Genomic DNA, 20,071 nt, shown 5'->3' on the forward strand with positions numbered 1-20,071 from the left:
TGGAGTTCATTGGTAAAGTGTGGAATGGGCAGGCCCTGAGCATTGTTTCTCAAGGTCAAAACTCTCAGAACTCTCGAGTCCTGAGAGCACCGGTGAGTTATTGCATTTCCTGGCACAACAGATCTAACAACTACTGAGTTTAGTTTAGTTTAGAGATACAGCACGGAAACAGGCCCTTCGGCCCACCTGGTCCATGCCGACCTGCGATCCCCGCACACTAACACTATCCGACACACACATTAGGGACAATTTACATATGCACCAAGCCAATTAACCTACAAACAGAAGATCTCGGAGAAAACCCTCGCAGGTCACGGGGAGAACGTACAAACTCCGTACAGACAGCACCGGTAGTCGGGATCGAACCCGGGTCTCCGGCGCGGTGAGGCAGCAACTCTACCGCTGCGCCACCGTGCTGCCCTCTACTGCTTTCCAACATCATTCCAGGTATTCTCACGTATGGGCAGGCAAGGTGAATGGACTGCCCCTGAAATTTCCCACACGATATTTTTCTTTCACTGGCATCAATTATTCTCTTCACCAAATCAGATGGCCCACGACATGGTGGGTTCCATCCCGACCACGGGCGCTGTCTGTACGGAGTTTGTACGTTCTCCCCGTGACCTGCGTGGGTTTTCTCCGAGATCTGTTTCCTCCCACACTCCAAAGACGTACAGGTTTGTAGGTTAATTGGCTTGGTATGAATGTAAACATTGGCCCTCATGGGTGTAGGGTAGCGTCAGTGTGCGGGGATCGCTGGTTGGCACGGACTCGGTGGGCCGAAGGGCCTGTTTCGGTGCTGTATCTCCAAACTAAACTACATAATCATCCAACAAAACCAATGGGTTAAATGCTGCATAGAGTCCTTTAAGATAATCAGAAAGAGAAATATGTTGATAATTTAAAAAATAGAACCGATAGTGGGGTTTATGAGGCTTTTATCGAGGCACATGGAAGTGCAGGGATTGGTGGGATATGGATCATATCCAGGCTGATGAGATTAGTCTAACTTTGCATCATAAAAGGACACAGAGTGCTGGAGTAACTCAGCGGGTCAGGCAGCATCTCTGGAGAAAAGGAATAGGTGACGTTTCGGGTCGAGATTCTTCCTCTGACACTTCTTCTGAAGAAGGGTCCCGACCCAAAACGTCACCCATTCCTTCTCTCCAGAGATGTTGCCTGACCCGCTGAGTTACTCCAGCTTTTTGTGTCCATCTTCGGGCCACAAATGTTCGTGGAATACCAGGGCATGCCACAGGGTGGAGCAGCTAACCATGGTGGCACCATCTCTGTCAACCCTTCCCTGGGATCTCCAAGACACGAGTCACTTTGCCACTGCCTAGAGTACTAGTGACTGCTGTATTTATCCCCGTCTCATGCCACTGGGATAGATAAGGTAGGCCTGGGTGGAGTGGATAGAGTGGCAGGCCTGGATAGAGTGGATGTGGATGTCTCCACTTGTGGAAGAAGCTAGTTGTGCAGGGCTCGGTGCTGGGGCCGCTGTTTATTAATGATTTGGACGAGGGGATTGAAGGCTTTGTGGCCAAGTTTGTGGGATGATATGAAAATAGGCGGTGGGGCAGGTAGTGTAGAGAAAACAGGGACTCTGCAGAAGGACTTGGACAGGTTGGGGGAGTGGGCAGAGAAGTGGCAGATGGAACACAGTGTAGCAAAGTGTGGAGTCGTGCATTTTGGTGGTAGGAATAAAGGCGTAGACTATTTTCTAAACGGGGAGAGAATCCAGAAATCAGAGGTGCAAAGGGACTTGGGAGTGCTGGTGCAGGATTCTCAAAAGGTTAATCTGCAAATCGAATCAGTAGTAAAGAAACTCAATTATTTCACGAGGGCTTGTATACAAAAACAGGGGTGTAATGCCGAGGCTCTACAAGGCACCGGTAAGGCCACATTTGGAATATCGTGAGTAGTTTTAGGGCATGACATCTGAAGAAGGATGTGCTGGCTCTGGAGAGGGTCCAGAGGAGGTTTACAAGAATGATCCCAGGAATGAGTGGGTTAACATATGATAAGCGTTTGTCGGCACTGGGCCTGTACTCACTGGAGTTTAGAAGAATGAGGGGGGGGGGGACCTCATTGAAACATATAGAATAGTGAAAGGCTTGGATAGAGTGGATGTGGAGAGGATGTTTCCACCAGTGGGAGAGTCTAGGACTAGATGCCACAGCCTCAGAATTAAAGGACTATCGTTTAGGAAGGAGATGAGAAGGAATTCCTTTAGTCAGAGGGTGGTGAATCTGTAGAATTGATTGCCACAGACGGCTGTGGAGGCCAAGTCAATGGATATTTTTAAGGCAGAGGTAGATAGATTCTTGATCAGTACGGGTGTCAGGGGTTATGGGGAGAAGGCAGGAGAATGGGGTTGAGAGGGAAAGATAGATCAGCCATGATTGGATGGTGGAGTAGACTTGATGGGCCGAATGGCCTAATTCTGCTCCTATTATTTATGAACTTATTTATGAATTTATTTATGAAATGCATAGGGTCTTTTACCCAGAGCAGGGGGATCAAGAACCCGAGGACATTGGTTTAAGATGAGGGGAAAAATATTTAATAGGAACCTGAGGGGGAATATGGAACGATCTGCTGGATGAGGTAGTCAAGGCAGGTACCACCAGAACATTTAGAAAACATTTGGACAGGTACATGGATAGGGCAAGTTTGGAGAGATATGGTGGGACTGGTGTAGCCGGGACATGTTGGCCGGTGTGGGAAAGTTGGGCCGAAGGGCCTGTTTCCAAGCTGTATCACTCTATGGCTCTACCCTACATCCATCCATAAGGTTTCTGAGATTTACATTTCAAAAACTTTGTTAATTCTTGAGTATCATCGTCTTAGACAATAGACAATAGACAATAGGTGCAGGAGGAGGCCATTCGGTCCTTCGAGCCAGCACCGCCATTCAATGTGATCATGGCTGATATTTCTCCTTACTGATGTTCAAAGTTAAATACCAATTCTTGCAATTGTAGTTTTTTTGGGGAGGGGGGGAGGGCAGGAAGAGGGTTTTTTTGTAAACCTAAAAATAAAAGACTCTTAATAAAACTTTACAGGAGCATGCAGGAACTTTGGGTCTGAACATGTTGAACCCAAAGTTTGCGGTAAACACAGAGACTGGAACAAAAAATACACAACACTGAAAAAACAATTAAACAAGAAAATAAAGCACAAAAATAACCAGCTGGCATTCAGACAATAGACAATAGGTGCAGGAGGAGGCCATTCACCCCTTCGAGCCAGCACCACCATTCAATGTGATCATGGCTGATCATCCACAATCAGTACCCCGTTCCTGCCTTCTCCCCATACCCCCTGACTCCGCTATCCTTAAGAGCTCTATCTAACTCTCTCTTGAAAGCATCCAGAGAATTGGCCTCCACTGCCTTCTGAGGCAGAGAATTCCACAGATTCACAACTCTCTGACTGAAAAAGTTATTCCTCATCTCCGTTCTAAATGGCCGACCCCTTATTCTTAAACTGTGGCCCCTGGTTCTGGACTCCCCCAACATCGGGAACATGTTTCCTGCCTCTAGCGTGTCCTATCCCTTAATTATCTTATATGTTTCAATAAGATCCCCTCTCATCCTTCTAAATTCCCTGCTTGCATTCGGCACTGAACCAAGAGAAAGAATGTGAGCACCAAGCTGTAACAAACTATTAGTTCACCAATGCCCCAAACAATAACATTTCCTCATTATTATATACTTAATAATATTCCCATGTGGATGATTGCTGAATATCAGCTGTTTTTTTGTTGCTGAATTGCTATTTTCTTAATCAAAATAATATTTCACCACCTACTAGTTAATTAAATTCGACATCATGGTGAAAAAGAACAACTTAAATGATGGAAAGTTACACCTTGCCTCCAGACTGAGAGAAATCCGAGTCTTTCAGCGTTTAATGGTATTGACGTTGAATTCTCAGCGCTCAATTCTTCATATCCTTAAATGACTTTTCACTCAATAATTTCAGGTCATTAATTCCAATCTTATTCACTGCTATCGAGAGGCTTAGTTTAGTTTAATTCAGATTAGAGATACAGCCCTTCGGCCCACCGAGTCTACACCGACCAGTGATCCCCACAACCCTACACACACTGAGGGACAATTTACAGTTAGACCAAGCCAATTCACCTACAAACCTGGACGCCTTTGGAGTGTGGGAGGAAACCGCAAATCTCAGAGAAATCCCACTTAGGTCACGGGGAGAACGTGCCAACTCCGTGCAGACAGCACCCGCGGTTGGGATTGAACCTGGGTCTCTGGCGTTGCAAGCGCTATAAGGCAGCAAATCTACCGCTACGCCACCGCGCTGCCCTATTGATGGGAGGTAGTGTCCCATGTTAGCCGGGACGTCCCATATTTTGGACTAAACTAGTTTGTCCCGTACGGGACCGCCCTTGTCCCATATTAATTAGTAGGGTTGCCAACTTCCTCACTCCCAAATACGGGACAAAGGGTGACGTAACCGCCCCGCGCCCCACGTGACCTCACCCAGCCAGCGGCCACGTGCTCCCGGCCCGGGCGGCCGCCATTGGTGGAGCTGGAGCACGTGGCCGCTGGCTGGGTGAGGTCACGTGGGGCGCGGGGCGGTGACGTCACCTTTTGTCCCGTATTTGGGAGTGAGATAGTTGGCAACCCCTAGAAGAGGCTCATGTAAAGCACAGACGCCAGGGATCACGGAAGCAGATAGCCCTGTTCCTGTGCTGCAAATTGCATATAATTTCACGTTACTAATCCTACATCCATTAGTACCTAAAAGGTTTACAGTGTGTGATTCATTTTTCTCCAGGCACCAGTGAACATTCGATTGAATGCATTGATTTAACAAATAATATCATTAACAAGAGATCACTTTTGTATGGGGCCAAGAGGGATGGTAACAAGGAAAGCCATCTGGAACTTCTCAAACCAATAAAAACTATCATGTTTGTTCTAAAGGCTTCTGGTGCATTGAGTCACAAAGGCCAGAGGGTTCCTGCCTCAGTATATTTCCCATTTCTATTTCTCTCCTGAACACTGGCACGGTGGCACAGCGGTAGAGTTGCTGCCTCACAGCGCCGGAGACCCAGTTCCATTCTGACTACGGGTACTGTCTGTACGGAGTTTGCACGTTCTCCCCGTGACCTGCGTGGGTTTTCTCCGGGTGCTCCGGTTTCCCACCCACACTCCAAAGACGTACAGGTTTGTAGGTTAATTGGCTTCGGTAAAGATTGTAAATTGTCACTAGTGTGCGTAGGATACTGCTAGTGTACGGGGTGATTGCTGATCGGCGCGGACTCGGCAGGCCGAAGGGCCTATATTCGTGCTGTATCTCTAAAGTCTAAAATTTGAACACTGTATTGAGATAATACATGGCCATTAAACAGAGTTCTGTATCTCTTGACATGTAATGAATCAATGATAATATGGGAGCCAGTATAGAGAATCATCTCTCCCTTCTACCTGTGTACTTTAGTTTAGTTTAGAGATACAGCGTGCAAACAGGCCCTTCGGCCCACCGACTCCACATCGACCAGCGATTCGCTTTACATTAGGACTATCCTACACACACTAGGGACAAATTAAAATTATTACCAAAGCCAATTAACCTACAAAAAAGGATGAGAAGGGATCTTATAGAAACGTATAAAATTATAAAAGGACTGGACAAGCTAGATGCTAGAAAAATATTCCCAATGTTGGGGGAGTCCAGAACCAGGGGCCACAGTCTAAAGAATAAAGGGGAGGCCATTTAAAACTGAGATGAGAAAAAACCTTTTCACCCAGAGAGTTGTGAATTTTGTGGAATTCTCTGCCACAGCAGTAGAGGCCGATTCACTGGATGAATTTAAAAGAGAGTTAGATAGAGCTCTAGGGGCTAGCAGAATCAAGGGATATGGGGAGAAGGCAGGCACGGGTTACTGATTGTAGATGATCAGCCATGATCACAATGAATGGCGGTGCTGGCTCGAAGGGCCAAATGGCCTCCTCCTGCACCTATTTTCTATGTTTCTATGTTAAACCTTTGGCGTGTGGGAGGAAACCGGAGCACCTGGAGAAAACCCACATGGTCACTGGTAGAGCGTACAAACTCCGTACGGACAGCACCCGTAGTTGACCATAGACCCAGGTGACTATGTGCGTGCTGGCCACAGAAGCAGATCTACAATCACTGATTACAACCCCCTGCACACTCTTAAACCTCTGCACACTGTAAATGGCTCGATTGTAATCGTGTATTGTCTTTCCGCTGACTGGTTAGCACGCAACAACGGTACCCGTGACAATAAACTTAACTGAACTGAAACTGATCCCACGTCTCTGGCAGCAACTCTACCGCTGCACCTGTGGGACTTCAATCCCATTTGGTATCTTTGTATATTCTGTGCCCCTCGTCATCAAAGTGCTCTCCGTTGTGTGCATAAAATATCCTCTCATTGCTAACAAGCATGTACTTAATTCCCTAATAGATTCCCTCTGATTAGCTTCGTTTCCGTACTGCTTTGAAGTGTGTGTGTGTGTGTGTGTGTGTGTGTGTGTGTGTGTGTGTGTGTGTGTGTGTGTGTGTGTGTGTGTGTGTGTGTGTGTGTGTGTGTGTGTGTGTGTGTGTGTGTGTGCGTGCGTGTGTTCACAGAAGATCATTACATAAGCAGTGAACTGGTTAATAGTGCGTGACAGGAGCTGAACGGTAAGTGCTTAACTAGCTTTTAGCTCCTGTATATATGGAACGCCAACAAGCAGCAATTATGTTATAATGCCATTGCTACGACATCACTCTGACCTGAGCGCCAGGGGTGGAAATGGCAGCCAGCACCAGACCAGAAGTGGAAGCCATCACCCCATTCACACATCAAAACCAGTAGAATTACTAGCAATGCCCAATGCCATTTAAACATGGCAATCCTCAGTTGTCTGATCCAGGTTAACAGCGTTCTAATCTGATGTTTCTGTTTAATGTTTTGTGGATTCTCCCCACCTATAGTCGGATCAAAGCTTCATGACTACCTAGATTTCCTGAACTATTTGAGTTCACACCGAAGATAGACACAGAATGCTGGAGCAAATCATCGGGACAGGCAGCATCTCTGGAGGGAAGGAATGGGTGACGTTTCGGGTTGAGACCCTCCTTCAGACCTTACCTATTCCTTTTCTCCAGAGATGCTGCCTGTGCCGTTGCGTTTCTCCAGAGGTTTGTGTCTATCTTCAGTGCAAACCGGCATCCGCAGTTCCTTCCAACACACCTTGGGCTGACAGCCCCCACTCACTTGCCCATCACATTCTGAGACACCAGTGGAAGCTTTGGCAACCGAGTCAGGTCTATCACAGCAGGGTGGTGTGGGCGGAGGGGAGTTAATTACACACAGTGCCGATTGTGATCAGGCTCTCCAGATACTGTACCTTCTTTGACGGAAATGGTTGGCTTCTTCTGACGGAGTCCCAGCAGAATGAAAAAGAGAACCAGCGGTATGAAGATCTCGAACGCCAAGACCCACTGTGAACAAACGAAAAAGGGAAAGACATTTAATGTGGGAAAAGCTCCTCAGGGCAAATCAGCTTAGGGCGGCACGGCGGCGCAGCAGTAGAGTTGCTGCCTCACAGCGCCAGAGACCCGGGTTCCATCCCGACTACGGGTGCTGTCTGTACGGAGTTTGTACGTTTTCTCCGAGACCTTCGGTTTCCTCCCACACTCCACAGACGTGCAGGTTTGTAGGTTAATTGGCTTGGTATAAGTGTAAATTGTCCCTCGTGTGTATAGGGTAGTGTTAGTGTGCGGGGATTGCTGGTCGGTGCAGACTCGGTGGGCCGAAGGGCCTGTTTCCGCGCTGTATCTCTAAACTAAACTAAATCTGTCAAACTTTCGTATTAAGAGCTCCTACAGAGTTATAGACAGATACAGCATGGAAACAGGCCCTTTAGTCCAACTTGCCCACGCCGACCAACATGTCCCATCTTACACTGGTCCCACTTATCTATGTTTGGCCCAAATCCCTCTAAACCTGTCCTATCCTTGTACCCGTCTAAATGTTTGTGAAACATTGCGATACTACCTGCCTCAACTACCTCCTCCGGCAGCTCGATCCATGCCCCACCACTATCTGTGTAGAAAAGCTTTCCTCTCATGTTCCTATTAAATCATTCCCCCCTCACCTTAACCCTATGTCCACTGGTTCTTGATTCCCCTACTCTGGGCAAGAGACTCTGAGCGTCTACACGATCTAATCCTCTCATGATTTTACACACCTCTATAAGATCGCCCCTCATCCTCCTGCGCTCCAAGGAATAGGGTCACAGCCTGCTCAACCTCTCCCTGTAGCTCACACCTTCGTAGATAATCTCTCCACCCTTCACAACATCTTTCCTACAACATGGTGGCCAGAACTCAACTCAATACTCCAAATGTGGCCGCACCAACAACTTATGTAACTGCAACAGGACCTCCCAAACTCTACACTCAGTTAAGTAAGCTCTTCTCAGTTAACCCAATGTTGACCCACTCTCATTCTTTCCACTGAATGGCAAAACAGGGATTAGAAACTCTAACAACTTCACCTCCCCAGGCCCCAACATACTCCTCATCACCAACCACCCCCCCCCCCCCCCCCCCCATTATCACCATGTTCAGTACATTGGGCTTCATCAGTCAGTATTGAGTGTAGAAGTTGGGTATCAGCTTACAGCCCAGTGGTATGAATTTTGATTTTTCGAACTTCACATAACCTCGGCATTCTCTCTCTCTCCATCCCTCCCCCACCCAAGTCGCACCAGCTTCTCGTTCTCACCCAACAAACAGCTAACAATGGCCTGTTTCCTTTCACATCGTTACTTGTTTGCGTATCTTTCATTCATTGTTCTTTATCTCTCCACATCACCGTCTATATCTCTCGTTTCCCTTATCCCTTACTAGTGTGAAGAAGGGTCTCGACCCGAAACGTCACCCATTCCTTCTCTCCTGAGATACTGCCTGTCTCGCTGAGTTACTCCCGCTCTTCGTGTCTACCTTCGCTTTAAACCAGCATCTGCAGTTCCTTCCTGCACATTGAAGTTGGGGAGGTCATGTTGCAGTTGTACAAGACATTGCCCCTGGGTATTTTCTGTTACGACTGTCGTTTTTAAGCAGAGCAGCACGGTGGCGCAGCGGTAGAGTTGCTGCCTCACAGTGCCAGGGACCCGGGTTCCATCCTGACCACGGGTGCTGTCTGTACGGAGTTTGTACGTTCTCCCCGTGACCTGCGTGGGTTTTCTCCGGGTGCTCCGGTTTCCTACCACACTCCAAAGATGTGCAGGTTTGTAGGTGAATTGGCTTCTGTAAATTCCCCTTTGTGTGTGTGTGTAGGGCGCAAAAGTGGGATAACATAGAACTAGCGGGCGGGCTGATCGATGGTCGGCGTGGACTCCAAGTGCCAAAGGCCTTGTTTTCACAGTGCATCTCTAAACTAAACATCAGCATTTTACTAAAGACAGACACAAAGTGCTGGAGTACCACAGTCAGCCAGGCAGCATCTCTGGACAAAAAGGATGGGTGACGTTTTGGGTCAGGATCCTCCAGAAAACGTCATCCGGCGTTTTTCTCCAGAGATGCTGCCGGACCGGCTGAGTTACTCCAGCACTTTGTGTCTGTCTTTGATACCTGCAGTACTTTCTTTCCACGTTAGAATCTTGCTACTGATTTAGCATTTAATTTACTCGGATCTCTTTCAGAGCTACCCGCAGTGAAAAACCCCAGGAGGAGTTTCTGCTTATCTCAATCGCTAACTAAATCCAGTTCTGCTGTAAGGTTACCAACCTTCAGTGTTAACCCCTCGCCCTCTCTCTCCACATGGACCGACCGACCGACCCCTGTGTGTACCCAACACTCTGTCTCTGTTACAAATCTGCAGGGCAACGTGACAGCACTCCCATTCACAGAGTCCATTCTGCCGTAGACACAAGATGCTGGAGTAACTCAGTGGGTCAGGCAGCATCTCTGGAGAGAAGGAATGGGTGACGTTTCGGGGCGAGACCCTTCTTCAGATCAAGTTGTTGGCTGAGGTCTTCCATTCCCCCCACCAACTCGTATCATTGCAGCTGCAACCTCCCAACACCCATCACACTCCAATCCTCAGGAGAGCGTTGTTTGTAAAATATGTAGGAAAGCACTGCAGACCCTGGTTTAAATCGAAGAGAGACTTCGAAGTGCTGGAGTAACTCAGCGGGACAGGCAGCATCTCTGGAGAGAAGGAATGGGTGTCTATGTTACAGGTCTGAGGAACAGACATAAAATAGAAGGAAAGTCCAGGATGTGAACAGTCATAAAGATGTAGTATACATCACAGCCAACGTAATCATTCTTCATTGGTCACCTGTCCATGTTCCCCACAGATGCTGCCTGACCCGCTGAGTTACTCCAGCACTCTGTGAAACGTCACCTATCCATGTTCTCCACAGATGCTGCCTGACCCGCTGAGTTACTCCAGCACTCTGTGAAACGTCACCTACCCATGTTCTCCACAGATGCTGCCTGACCCGCTGAGTTACTCCAGCACTCTGTGAAACGTCACCTATCCATGTTCTCCACAGATGCTGCCTGACCCGCTGAGTTACTCCAGCACTCTGTGAAACGTCACCAATCCGTGTTCCCCAGAGATGCTGCCTGACCCGCTGAGTTACACGGAGGAAGGAAAGGAACAGGTGGTGAGGGGCGGGGGGGGGGGGTCATTTTTGGTCTGAGTGTACATGGCTAGCTGGTGCCATAGGACCTGGCTCACAATCGATGTCAACAATTTCAATGGGAAACAAGATGCACAAAATATACTTGTTTGCAGAAGATACATAAATAATAAAAGGTACATATTATATAATAATAATGTGTGTGTCTGGGTACACACAAACACACATATATTTATATATATTGATACAGATATAGTTAACTAAATAAAATATGCATTTTTAATAAATAAGACACATTATATATATAATGCATCTTTTATTTATTAACAATCTATCTTTTATTTATTATTTATCCATCTATATCTGTATGTGTGTCTATTATATTGAAGAGAGACACATAATACTGGAGTAACTCAGCGGGACAGGCAGCATCTCTGGAGAGAAGGAATGGGTGATGTTTCAGGTCAAGACCCTTCTTCAGACTCCATATATATAAATATATATATATATATCATATCATCATATCATATACATACAGCCGGAAACAGGCCTTTTCGGCCCTCCAAGTCCGTGCCGCCCAGTGATCCCCGTACATTAACACTATCCTACACCCACTAGGGACAATTTTTACATTTACCCAGCCAATTAACCTATATACCTGTACGTCTTTGGAGTGTGGGAGGAAACCGAAGATCTCGGAGTAAACCCACGCAGGTCACGGGGAGAACGTACAAACTCCTTACAGTGCAGCACCCGTAGTCAGGATCGAACCTGATGTATGTGTGTGTGTATATATATATATATATAATATATGTGTGTAAAACGTATATATATGTAAAACATATATATGTGTGTTTTTACATATGTAAACGTTTTTACACATATATACACACACACACACACACATATATATATATACATACATACATATACATATATATATATTTATATATACGGAGTCTGAAGAAGGGTCTCCACCCGAAATGTGACCCATTCCTTCACTCCAGAGATGCTACCTGTCCCGCTGAGTTACTCCAGCATATATATATATATATATATATATATAAACTGTTGTTGTTTATTATGGTGTTTGCAGAGAACTATGTTTATATATCTGTTCTGCTGCTGCACATAAGAATTTCATTGTTCAGTTTTGTGACAGATGATAATAAAAGACTCCTGACTGGTGAGATTTCGGAGTTAGAAGCAGTGGATTGCGCGGAGTTTGTTGCTATAATAGTCACACAAAGCAATCAATGCAACTTGAAATTTGCCAACAAAGCATCAACTGAGCCTGGAGGTAAATCATTGTAGAGTCTGTTTTCAAAGAGCTGTCAAAACCACAGCAAACGAGACACAACGCATCCGCGGAATAAAAGCAACATGGATTTGGAATTTGTCACTGCAGAACCAAACGCTGGGACATCAATGGCAGAATGCTGCCAATTAGGACACTTCTCTCACCTCTGAGCAGAAACTGGTGCTATATTTCAGAAGAATATCTATTTAATTCTAAAAGGGCGGCACGGCGGCACAGCAGTAGAGTTGTTGCCTCACAGAGACCCGGGTTCGACCCCGACTACGGGCGCTGTCCGTGTGCATTTTGTACGTTCTCCCCGTGACCTGCGTGGGTTTTTTTCCCCAGAGATCTTCAGTATCCTCCCACACTCCAAAGACGTGCAAATGCTAAGTGTGAATGCATTCAAGAGAGAGCTAGATAGAGCTCTTAAGGATAGCGGAGTCAGGAGGTATGGGGAGAAGGCAGGAACGGGGTACTGATTGAGAATGATCAGCCATAATCACATTTAATGGTGGTGCTGGCTCGAAGGGCCGAATGGCCTCCTCCTGCACCTATTGTCTATTGTCTATTGTGAGAATATCTACAAGGAATAAGGATATCTTAAGCACATTTTGGATTGCCTCAGCAAATATGAAAATGGTGTGATTGTGTATTGGTAATGCTGACATTACAACGGGCCATCTTTGAATAAGTGCACTTACATTCACAGAATGTTTACTCTCGTTATTGACTGCCTGCTGCTTTGGAAACGATGGCATAATAGCAGGTAATGTCCTTCTACAGCTCAATGATGCCTTTTCATTTAGGAGCTTAGCACGAGACTGCAGAATCTGGTTAATACGCAAATGGTGCAGCGGTAGAGTTGCTGCCTCACAGCGCCAGAGACCTGGGTTCAATCCTGACCACGGGTGCTGCCTGTACAGAGTTTGCATGGGTTTTCTCCGGGTGCTCCAGGTTTCTCCCACACCCCAAAGACGTGCAGGTTTGTTGGTTAATTGGCTTGTATACACTGGAATTTAGAAGGATGAGAGGAGATCTTATCGAAACGTATAAGATTATTAAGGGGTTGGACACGTTAGAGGCAGGAAACATGTTCCCAATGTTGGGGTAGTCCAGAACAAGGGGCCACAGTTTAAGAATAAGGGGTAGGCCATTTAGAACTGAGATGAGGAAAAACTTTTTCAGTCAGAGAGTTGTGAATCTATGGAATTCTCTGCCTCAGAAGGCAGTGGAGGCCAATTCTCTGAATGCATTCAAGAGAGAGCTAGATAGAGCTCTTAAGGATAGCGGAGTCAGGGGGTTTGGGGAGAAGGCAGGAACGGGGTACCGATTGAGAATGATCAGCCATGATCACATTGAATGGCAGTGCTGGCTCAAAGGGCCGAATGGCCTACTCCTGCACCTATTGTCTATTGGCTTCTGTAAATTGCCCCTAGTGTGTTAATGCAAAATTAGAATAACATAGAACTAGTGTAGTGGTGATTGTTGGTCGATGCGCAGACTCGTAAGTTCGAGGAGCAGAAGTAAACTATTTTGGCTCATCAAATCTACACCGCCATTCAATCACGGCTGATCTATCTCTCCCTCCTAACCCCATTCTCCTGCCTTCTCCCCATAACCCCTGACACCCGCACTGATCAAGAATCTATCAATCTCCGCCTTAACAATATCCATTGATGGAACCCATATAATTCCACAGATTCTCCACCCTCTGACTAAAGAAATTCCTCCTCATCTCCTTCCTAAAGGTACGTCCCTTTTATTCGGAGGCTGCGATCTCTAGTCCTAGACTCTCCCACTCGGTGGGCCGAAAGTCCTACTTCCACGCTGTATCTATAAAATTAAAAACTGCTTCTGGAGTTTTTTAAGCCCAGAGCATGGATAATGTTTTGGGGCGTGACCCTTCTGCAGACTGAGAGTCAGGGGAGAGGGAGACAGTGATATGGAAGGGTAAGGTGTGAAAACGACAGATCAAAGCTCCTATGTTGATATGTTGCCAACCTCAGAAGAACATCTCACACTGCAGTAAAACCCAATTTTAACGATGGTCTTCTCTCAGACGCAGTTTTAACGATGGCCTTCTCTCAGATGCATATCAGAATCAGGCCATTCTTCCCCTTGGGTCCAGACTAGTTCTGATTTCCAACCAGAGATACAGTGTGGAAACAGGCTCTTCGTGCGCCCCGTGCACTACCACTATCCAACACACGCAAAAGACAACTCACAATTTGTTTTTACCAAAGCCAATTAACCTACAAACCCACACATCTTTGGAGTGTGGGAGCAAACCGTGGGCACCCAGAGAAAACCTACGGAGAGAACCCGGGTCTCCGGCGCTGCAAGGCAGCAACTCTACCGCTGCGCCACCGTGCCGTGCCGTGCCGCCCTGTCTCTGAAGTCTGAAGTCAGATCTAGTATGGGCCTAAAGGGCTGAATGGCCTAATGGCAAGGCAGCAACTCTACCGCTGCGCCACTGTGCACATTTCACATTCACAACCATACCTCCGCATTTTCACTCTGGACAGCTGGAAGAGCTTGCCAAAAATGGGTTTGCAGGATTCATTAATATTACATTTTGAGACAACGATTAATTGCCTGGGAATTAGAATTCCTATTTCATCCACTGCACCCATTAGGATAATATGATTGCCTGCCTCACACCCTGACGAGTGAAGCTCAATTTAACCAGATACGCAGTCCCAAGACAAACCCTTCACTAGAAGTGAACGCATCTGATTTTGAAGCCGTCTCAACAGCCCGTTCCTTGTATTGCCAAGGAACCTCTTTTAAACATCGAGCAGGAAAGTGCTGATCTCAAAACATCCACAAATCCAGGGCCCTGGAGGTAACATCAGCAAAAAGAAAATCTCTGAAAATACATATTCGCATAAATATTGATGCTTTTTGGATAGATTTATCTCGTACGAGCATCAGACTGGGGAAACAGAAAAATAAATTACAAACGTGCAGGAACTCAGCATCTGTGTTGGACATGTTGATTTTATTTTACTTTGCATTTCCCCTATTTTGATGCAGTTTTGTCAGTCTGATTGTGCTGGGCATGGGGTGGGTGAGGGAGGCGCAGCAAGTAAGCATGCAGGTACGGCAGGCAGTGAAGAAAGCTCATGGCATGTTGGCCTTCATAACGAGAGGATTTGAGTTTAGGAGCAAGGAGGTCCTACTGCAGTTGTGCAGGGCCCTGGTGAGACCGCACCTCGAGTATTGTGTGCAGCTTTGGTCTCCAAATTTGAGGAAGGACATTATTGCTATTGAGGGAGTGCAGCGTAAGTTCACCAGGTTAATTCCCGGGATGGAGGGACTGACGTATGATGAAAGAATGGGTCGACTGGGCTTGTATTCGCTGGAATTTAGAAGGATCAGAGGGGATCTTATAGAAACATATAAAATTCTGAGAGGATTGGACAGACAAGATGCAGGAAAAATGTTCCTGTGAAATGTTGGGGGAGTCCAGAACCAAGGGTCACACAGTTTAAGAATAAGGGGTAGGCCATTTAGAAAGGAGATGAGGAAAAACCTTTTCACCCAGAGAGTTGTGAATCTGTGGAATTCTCTGCCTCAGAAGGCAGTGGAGGCCGATTCTCTGAATGCTTTCAAGAGAGAGCTAGATAGAGCTCTTAAAGATAGCGGAGTCAGGGGGTATGGGGAGAAGACAGGAACGGGGTACTGATTGTGGATGATTAGCCATGATCACGGTGAATGGCGGTGCTGGCTCGAAGGGTCGAATGGCCTCCTCCTGCACCTATTGTCTATTGTTTCTATGTTTCTAAAGCTGGAAGAAAGGAGGGGCAGCTGCCGTAGTTGTAACTTACAACCACATGATCCATACCCCTCCATTCCCTGAACCTCCATGTGCCTATGTAAAAGCCTCTGAAACAGACGATCGTACCTGCCTCCACCACCACCACAACCCCTGGCAGCGCGTTCCAAGCCCCCCACCATTCTCCATCACGCACATCTCCATTAAACATTCTGCCTCTCACCTCACGGGCACGCTGAACATTCTGATCCTGGGGAAAAGGCTCAGACTCTCTACCCTATCGATGCTTCTCATAATTTGTACAAACTTTCATGTTCGAACTCCTTCCATCGGGCAGACGATACAAGGCCTTCTACGCCCGCACCTCCAGACTCAGGAACAGCTTCATCCCCAGGGCCATAGCTGCTATGACCCGGTCCTGCTGAGCCGGATGGCCACAACGCATAGATCAACTTGCACTTTACCCTGTCCAAAACTGTTACAACTGTTTCGTTTCGTTGGGTTGCTGCTGTCTAAATTACTTAAATTATTGCATCGTATGGGAGGCGCATTCCCAATCTCGTTGTACCCCTGGGTACAATGACAATAAAGATATATTGTATTGTATTGTATTGTATTGTATCAGGTCTCCACTCAAACATAGAAACATAGAAAATAGGTGCAGGAGTAGGCCATTCGGCCCTTCGAGCCTGCACCACCATTCAATATTATCATGGCTGATCATCCAGCTCAGAATCCCGTACCTGCCTTCTCTCCATACCCCCTGATCCCTTTAGCCACAAGGGCCACATCTAACCCCCTCTTAAATATAGCCAATGAACTGGCCTCAACTACCTTCTGTGGCAGAGAATTCCACAGACTCACCACTCTCTGTGTGAAGAAATGTTTTCTCATCTCGGTCCTAAAAGACTTCCCCCTTATCCTTAAGCTGTGACCCCTAGTTCTGGACTTCCCCAACATCGGGGACAATCTTCCCGCATCTAGCCTCTCCAACCCCTTAAGAATTTTATATGTTTCTATAAGATCCCCCCTCAGTCTTCTAAATTCCAGCGAGTTTCTAAACTCAACCTCCAACGTTCCAGAGAAACCAGTCCACGCCCAGCCAAGGATATCACAAAATGCCGGAGTAACTCAGCGGGACAGGCAGCATCTCCGAAGAAAAGGCACAGGTGTCGTTTCAGGTTGAGACCCTTCTTCAGACCGAAATGTAGAGGGGCCAGAACACAACAGGGCCAGCAACAGATGACCTCAGCAAGGGTGGAGTCCATAATGGCCCATTGTTGGTAGACACAAAATGCTGGAGTAACTCAGCGGGACAGGCAGCATCTCAGGAGAGAAGGAATGGGTGACGTTTCGGATCGAGACCCTTCTTCAGACTGATGTCAGGGGAGGGGGGAGTGGGGACAAAGATAGGATGCAGTCGGAGACAGGAAGACTGGTGGGAGAACTGGGAAGGGGGAGGGGATAGAGAGGGGAATCAGGGACTACCTGAAGAGGGAGAAGTCAATGTTCATCCTATTGTTGGCTGGGGAAGATGTGCTAATGACAGGGACTATGAACGGTAGGTGGTTGGACTAAGGCATCAACCCCCCCCCCCCACCCCACACCACCACCTGTATCCACCTGTATCCACCTTTCACTCACCATGCTTTGCCTACCCTTCCTCTCCTCCAACTTTTGCTCCACCCCCCACTTTCATCATTGAGTCGCAGAGTGATACAGTGAGGAAACAGGCCCTTTGGCCCACCTTGCCCACACTGGCCAACGTGTCCCGGTTACACTAGTCCCACCTGCCCACGTTTGGTCCATATCCCTCCAAACCTGTCCTATCCGTGTGCCTGTCTAACTGTTTCTTAAACGTTGGGATAGTCCCAGCCTCAACCACCTCCTCTGGCAGCTCGTTCCATACACCCACCACCCTCTGTGTGAAAAAGTTACCCCTCAGGTTCCTATTAAATATTTCCCCCTTCACCTTGAACCTGTGTCCTCTGGTCCTTGATTCCCCTACTCTGGACAAGAGACTCTGTGCATCTACCCTCATGTGATTTTATACACTTCATCCAGTCTGCCATCAACATGCTGCAATTAAGGCCCATCCAAATGATCGGCACTTTCACGGTGTGAAGATGTGACCTTAGACACTGGGCATTTGTCTTCCCGACATCCAAATACAGACCGCAGCAAACCCTAGACGTATCGTTGCACAGCAACAGGTTTCAGGTGAATTCATTTAATCACTTTTTGATTATTAATGAAGGTATGGTAATTGGCCAAGTTGTAATAAATAATGCTTTCATTAAGAAAATAGCAATGATGAATCCAGGAACTAACAACTTCAATCAAATATTAATTTTAAATGAACAGAAGGACCTTAGGGTCCGGCACGGTGGTACAGCGGTAGAGTTGCTGCCTTACAGTGCTTACAGCGCCGGAGACCCGGGTTCCATCCCGACTACGGGTGCCGTCTGTACGGAGTTTGTACGTTCTCCCCGTGGGTTTTCTCCGAGATCTTCGTTAATGTGATCGTGTTAAATGTGCGGGGATCGCTGGGCGGTGCGGACTCGGTGGGCCGAAGGGCCTGTTTCTTTCTGCGCTGTATCTCTAAACTAAAAAAGACCTCAAATGCCACAGTGTACAAAATGTCAGTGTACATTAACTTTTCATCGCCATTCCTGTTACAAAGACCATCTATAAACTAAAACTCTTGTTTGTTTGTGAGCGAACTACAGCCAAAACGGTACACGATAGCGCAACAATTTTAGGCCCACCTTACTCACCGTCATCACTTTGATGGTAAAGCAAGTAGTTTTATTGAAATCGGTGTTATATATTTAAAGTTATTCACATTTTAAAGTTTAAAAGGAGGGAGGGAGGTGGGGGGATGGGAGGGAGGGAGGTGGGAGGATGGGAGGGGGGGGAGGAGGGGGGTTAAGGGGGGGTTCACCAATGCAGGAGAGGTTGGGCCCAACGGGTCCACTTGGTCTAGTGGCCATTAAAATATGGGCGTGCAATCATATATGGCAATAAAAACTAAGGCTAAAACACTTCTTGGATCTTTCTATCCACAGATGCTGCCTGTCCCGCTGAGTTACTCCAGCTTTCTGTGTCTATATTACAAATACAGATTGTTGCAGACATTATGGGTTTTCCAGCGATCCATTCTGATGAGCACAAGCTGTTAGGGTTTATATTTTCGTATCCATTCCTACTTTAGTGAGGTATTCCATGTCACCTTATTGAAGGATGCAACACCAACCAAAATTGACAAGACACCTCATACCGACTGTGTTTATGTTTAGCACATCCCAGGATATGGAAAATCCAGTGGTATTCACAAACATACCATCTGGTGGATAAACGCTGGGGTAGTCCCTGCCTCAATAACCTCCTCCGGCAGCTTGTTCCATACACCCACCACCCTCTGCATCCAAAGGTTACCCCTCAGTTTCCCATTAAATCTTTTCCCCTTCACCTTCAACCTATGTCCTCTGGGCCTCGATTCCCCTACTCTGGGCAAGAGACTCTGCGCATCTACCCAATCTGAGTTCTTCAGCCTTATTGTTATCGATGAATCAAATATTAAAAGAAACTTGACCAAGTGGACCCGTTAGGCCCAAACCTCTCCTGCATTGGTGCAGCACCCTCTCCTCCCCTCCTCCCCTCCTCCCCTCCTCCCCTCCTCCCTCTCCCCCTCCCTCCACCCCCTCCACTCCCCCTTGCCCCCCACTCCATTCCCTCAGCCCCCCCTTATCCCTCCCCCCTCCCCCCTCGGCGATAGATTTAAACTTTAAAATGTGAATAACTAAAAATTTAGATTTAGATTTTAGATTTAGAGATACAACGCAGAAACAGGCCCTTCGGCCCACCGAGTCTGTGCCGCCCAGCGATCCCCGCACACTAACACTATCCTACACCCCCCTAGGGACAATTTTTACATTTGCCCAGCCAATTAAAAATATAACACCAATTTCAATGAAACGTCTTCCATTAGCACCAATGGGACGACGGTGAATAAGGTGGGCCTAGAATTGTCGCGCTAGCGTGTACCATTTTGACCATTTGTTCAGGAACAAACAAATAAACAAACAAACGAGAGTATTAGTATATAGATGTTGAAAGGAAGACCAGCACTGAGGGGAGAGGGGGAATTGGTGAGAATGTGGGGTGAAATCTAAAAACAAAGGGGTTAATTTTGGAACGTGACGACAGGCTAAAAATATTAAAGTATCATTCAGATCAGATCAAACCTATGAAACCAAGGCTCTCTCATGACATCAGCTAAACAATCTTCTTTAAACCAATTGCTTTATTTGGCAATGTCAATTCTACAGGATTAATGATAGAATT

The 20,071-nt window shown here is 46.8% G+C and overlaps 1 protein-coding gene across 1 annotated transcript in view; it reads right to left on the minus strand.

Annotated features, from left to right (window-relative positions):
- abca2 (ATP-binding cassette, sub-family A (ABC1), member 2) overlaps window positions 1-20,071 on the minus strand; it is a 215,080-nt gene that overhangs the window by 131,036 nt on the left and 63,973 nt on the right. Inside the window, exon 2 of the mRNA XM_078426040.1 lies at window positions 7,398-7,491. Coding sequence (XP_078282166.1) covers window positions 7,398-7,491 — 94 coding nt within the window. The remainder of the gene's footprint in view (window positions 1-7,397; window positions 7,492-20,071) is intronic.

This window comes from Rhinoraja longicauda, chromosome 31 (genome assembly GCF_053455715.1).
Source record: "Rhinoraja longicauda isolate Sanriku21f chromosome 31, sRhiLon1.1, whole genome shotgun sequence".
NCBI lineage: Eukaryota > Metazoa > Chordata > Chondrichthyes > Rajiformes > Arhynchobatidae > Rhinoraja > Rhinoraja longicauda.